The sequence below is a fragment of the Phytophthora parasitica genome (genome assembly GCF_000247585.1).
Source record: "Phytophthora parasitica INRA-310 unplaced genomic scaffold supercont2.98, whole genome shotgun sequence".
In the NCBI taxonomy this organism is placed as follows: Eukaryota; Oomycota; class Peronosporomycetes; order Peronosporales; family Peronosporaceae; genus Phytophthora; species Phytophthora nicotianae.
Genome location: NW_008649084.1, coordinates 137,695 through 140,459, shown reverse-complemented (window position 1 = coordinate 140,459; position 2,765 = coordinate 137,695). Strand labels below are relative to the sequence as shown.

The 2,765-nt window shown below is 48.5% G+C and overlaps 3 protein-coding genes across 3 annotated transcripts; 2 read left to right on the top strand and 1 right to left on the bottom strand.

The window, feature by feature from the left end:
• PPTG_24477 (hypothetical protein) lies at positions 1-286 on the top strand. Its single transcript, XM_008917332.1, has one exon. It carries the CDS (start codon positions 67-69, stop codon positions 256-258), a length of 192 nt encoding a protein of 63 aa, XP_008915580.1. The 5' UTR covers positions 1-66; the 3' UTR covers positions 259-286.
• A 563-nt stretch (positions 287-849) lies between these two features.
• Positions 850-1,330, bottom strand: PPTG_24476 (hypothetical protein; the record flags this gene model as incomplete). Its single annotated transcript, XM_008917331.1, has 1 exon — positions 850-1,330. One exon carries the CDS (start codon positions 1,328-1,330, stop codon positions 1,106-1,108), a length of 225 nt encoding a protein of 74 aa, XP_008915579.1. The 3' UTR covers positions 850-1,105.
• Positions 1,331-2,016: 686 nt separating this feature from the next.
• Positions 2,017-2,463, top strand: PPTG_19013 (hypothetical protein; the record flags this gene model as incomplete). Its single annotated transcript, XM_008917324.1, has 1 exon — positions 2,017-2,463. One exon carries the CDS (start codon positions 2,017-2,019, stop codon positions 2,461-2,463), a length of 447 nt encoding a protein of 148 aa, XP_008915572.1.
• Between the last annotated feature and the right edge of the window lie 302 nt (positions 2,464-2,765).

Here is a 2,765-nt window from a genome sequence, read left to right as displayed (position 1 = left end):
CGACAAGAGCGAGACCAAATTAGACAAGAGGAGGCGGCGGCAGCCAATAGCAGGCATGAACAAATTATGGAGACTCACAGAGCGGATCCAGAAAACTCGAGACAAAACCGGAAAGCTGAAAGAGAGGATAGGAAGGCGGAGATGGAAGAAAACCACAGGGGGTTCGACAAGCAGATGGAGCTGGACAGATCCGAGGCAAGACAGCGTCACGAACAAATGATGCTACTGATTACATCCATGGTTCAGAAGAAGCAGTAGCATCTAAGTCGAAGTTGAGTACAAATACATGATACTCACACTTTTCATTCGTATTGACGATCTTCTGGACCATACATGAACGTTGTACGAATCTCACTGATACCTACGGTTCGTACACGATAGTTAGCTAGTCGAAAAAATTATCGAGTCTACGTCGACGAAGATCTTGATTGTAAGATAGAGGCAACAGCAAACGATGATAGACTTTTTCTATCGATCCCATACCCCATTCCGCTGCTTGGCGAATAGAGGTGATAGCTACAGACAGCGACTTAGCTACCTCACGAACAGAAGGGAGCAACCGGTTCAGGTCTCCTTCTTTGAGTGGAGTTAAAATTCACCCAGTCATTTCGTCGGCACACGGAAAAGCACTGTCAGCAACTACACCAAAACGGCAGTCGGGGTTAAGCTCCGGATCCACGAGCCGACTTCAGAACTCGAGACTCATATCTCCGTCGTTCCAGCTACCTGGATAGTTGTGCTTCGCCCAGACTATAAGACCATCGGCAGCAAAGCATAAGGTCCCAGTGACGAAAACGTCATGTAGCCAGCCGTTGTAATGAGCATTTTGCAAATCCGCATTTTAAGGCTGTAGAATCTGTTTTGGCCTAATACAAGGATCTCACTAAGTTAACTTAACATATGATAATGCCTTACCCGGTAGTTCTTTCCGTCCAATCGACTGGACGGCCACCCTTGGGACTGTACAAGTCTATGGTGTAATGAGGCATAAAGCGCTCAAGTAGACGGCAAAAAGAGGCCCTGCGTAGTATACTGTTAGCTCGTGTACTTCTTCTCTCGTCAAATACGTTACCGTGTAAGACTAGTAAGCGCGAGGAAGTTTTTTTTATCTGTGCCATGCTTCCATACATTCATCCACGGCGAGTCCTCCGGGGTCCTTGATGCACTCCAGCGTCAGGTAATGGCGCATTCTCACCGCTCTAGACCATTCCCAACGACGTCTTTCGGCTACAATCTTTTGTCTTAGATCTTCTACAGTCGCAGAAGCTCGCTTTCTCGTCTTAAGCAAAGTGTATAACACCAACGCCTTTGAAGCGTCTGTGTAGTCCATGGCGCGTAGTAAGTAGGTGCAGGTTGGTTATGAGTCCATAACGCGAGGACTGACAGCCTGCCAGATGCTCGCCAAATGAGGAACAAGTACCTGTTGCAAGGATGGAGGAGACAAGATTTCGAACGTCTGCAGTGTCTTTAAATTTAGCATTTTCTTCATAAATTTTGTCCTACAGATATTGTCACAGTCAGTACGTGCATATCGAATTTAAATAAATTGTACCAGCAGGGACAAATTGGACCGGCCATCGTAATCTTTTTATGATGGTTTCGGTAGTCGTTTTTGGCCTATTGATCTGGTGCTGTTTTTTTATTGGCTGTTGAGGGACAGAACCGGAGAAACACAGAAAAAAAGGTTTGGCACACAGAATATGGGCGAACACATAAAAGATGTGTTCGCCACACCAAGCTAATGAAGCACCACATGCACCATACATATGGCACACACATTTTGGTATGGACACACAAAATCTGGGCTAATGCACACCACTGGATTCTAGCGAATCGTGTCGGAGAAACAAATTGAGTTTCCTCCAATCCGAATGGTTCGTTGATCTCAGGACCCAGATAGAATATGCGGATTGCAGTACATTCTCGAAAACGCAACACCTTCGAACCTCCCTCCAGCCCTACCCATCTCGATCTACGATGACCCCAAGATACGTGTGGAAGACCGTTTGTAGCGACATGGCTCGCGAAAACTCCCAGCTGGTCATGGAAGACATGAAGATATTCATCATTGTGAAGCGTCAGCTGGTCCCATGCTCCGTATGCGCTCTGACAAGACCGCATAAGATGCGATACCAGTTGTTAAGGTGTTCCTCCGAAACATGCAAGACGACAGCACCGTATGATGCTTGCCAGTGGCTGGGAAAGGTTCTTACCTGTCAAGAACTCAACCGAGTGACAATCGTGGAGTCTGGTACTCATGAGACCCTCGTCCGAGAGCGACGCCAGCCGCAGCTGACGCCACGACTGAAAGACTACGGTCGCGAAATGGCCACTCAAGGTCTGAAACCAGCCCGAATTCGCATGGGTATGGCGCGGCGATTCGGGTTATCCGAGGCGGATATGCCAACTCTGCGCCAAGTGCAATGGTTCATCAGCCACTACACGAAGAAGACGCTCCACTGAAATGATGACCACGACGTGATCCTGGGCCAGATCGACCAGTTGGCGTATGGACCCGACGTATCCGACACGAATCCTTTTTCTTTTGGGTGGGAACGTGACGGCCGCCGGAAACCGGATGTCGGCAACGGCTCTGACGAAAAACCGTTCTTGGTGGGTTTAACTACGAAGCGCTTGCTGCATAATGCAGCCCGCGATCCCGGAACATTCGTGCTCCACATGGATGCCACCTTCAAGCTAAACCAAGTGGCGTATCCTGTCATCGTCTGTAGAGTGTCCGACAGATGTCGGTCCTTCCACTTGGT

Coding starts and splice junctions, on each gene's coding strand:
- PPTG_24477 (XM_008917332.1), top strand. CDS start 67: ATGGAGACTCACAGAGCGGATCCAGAAAACTCGAGACAAAACCGGAAA.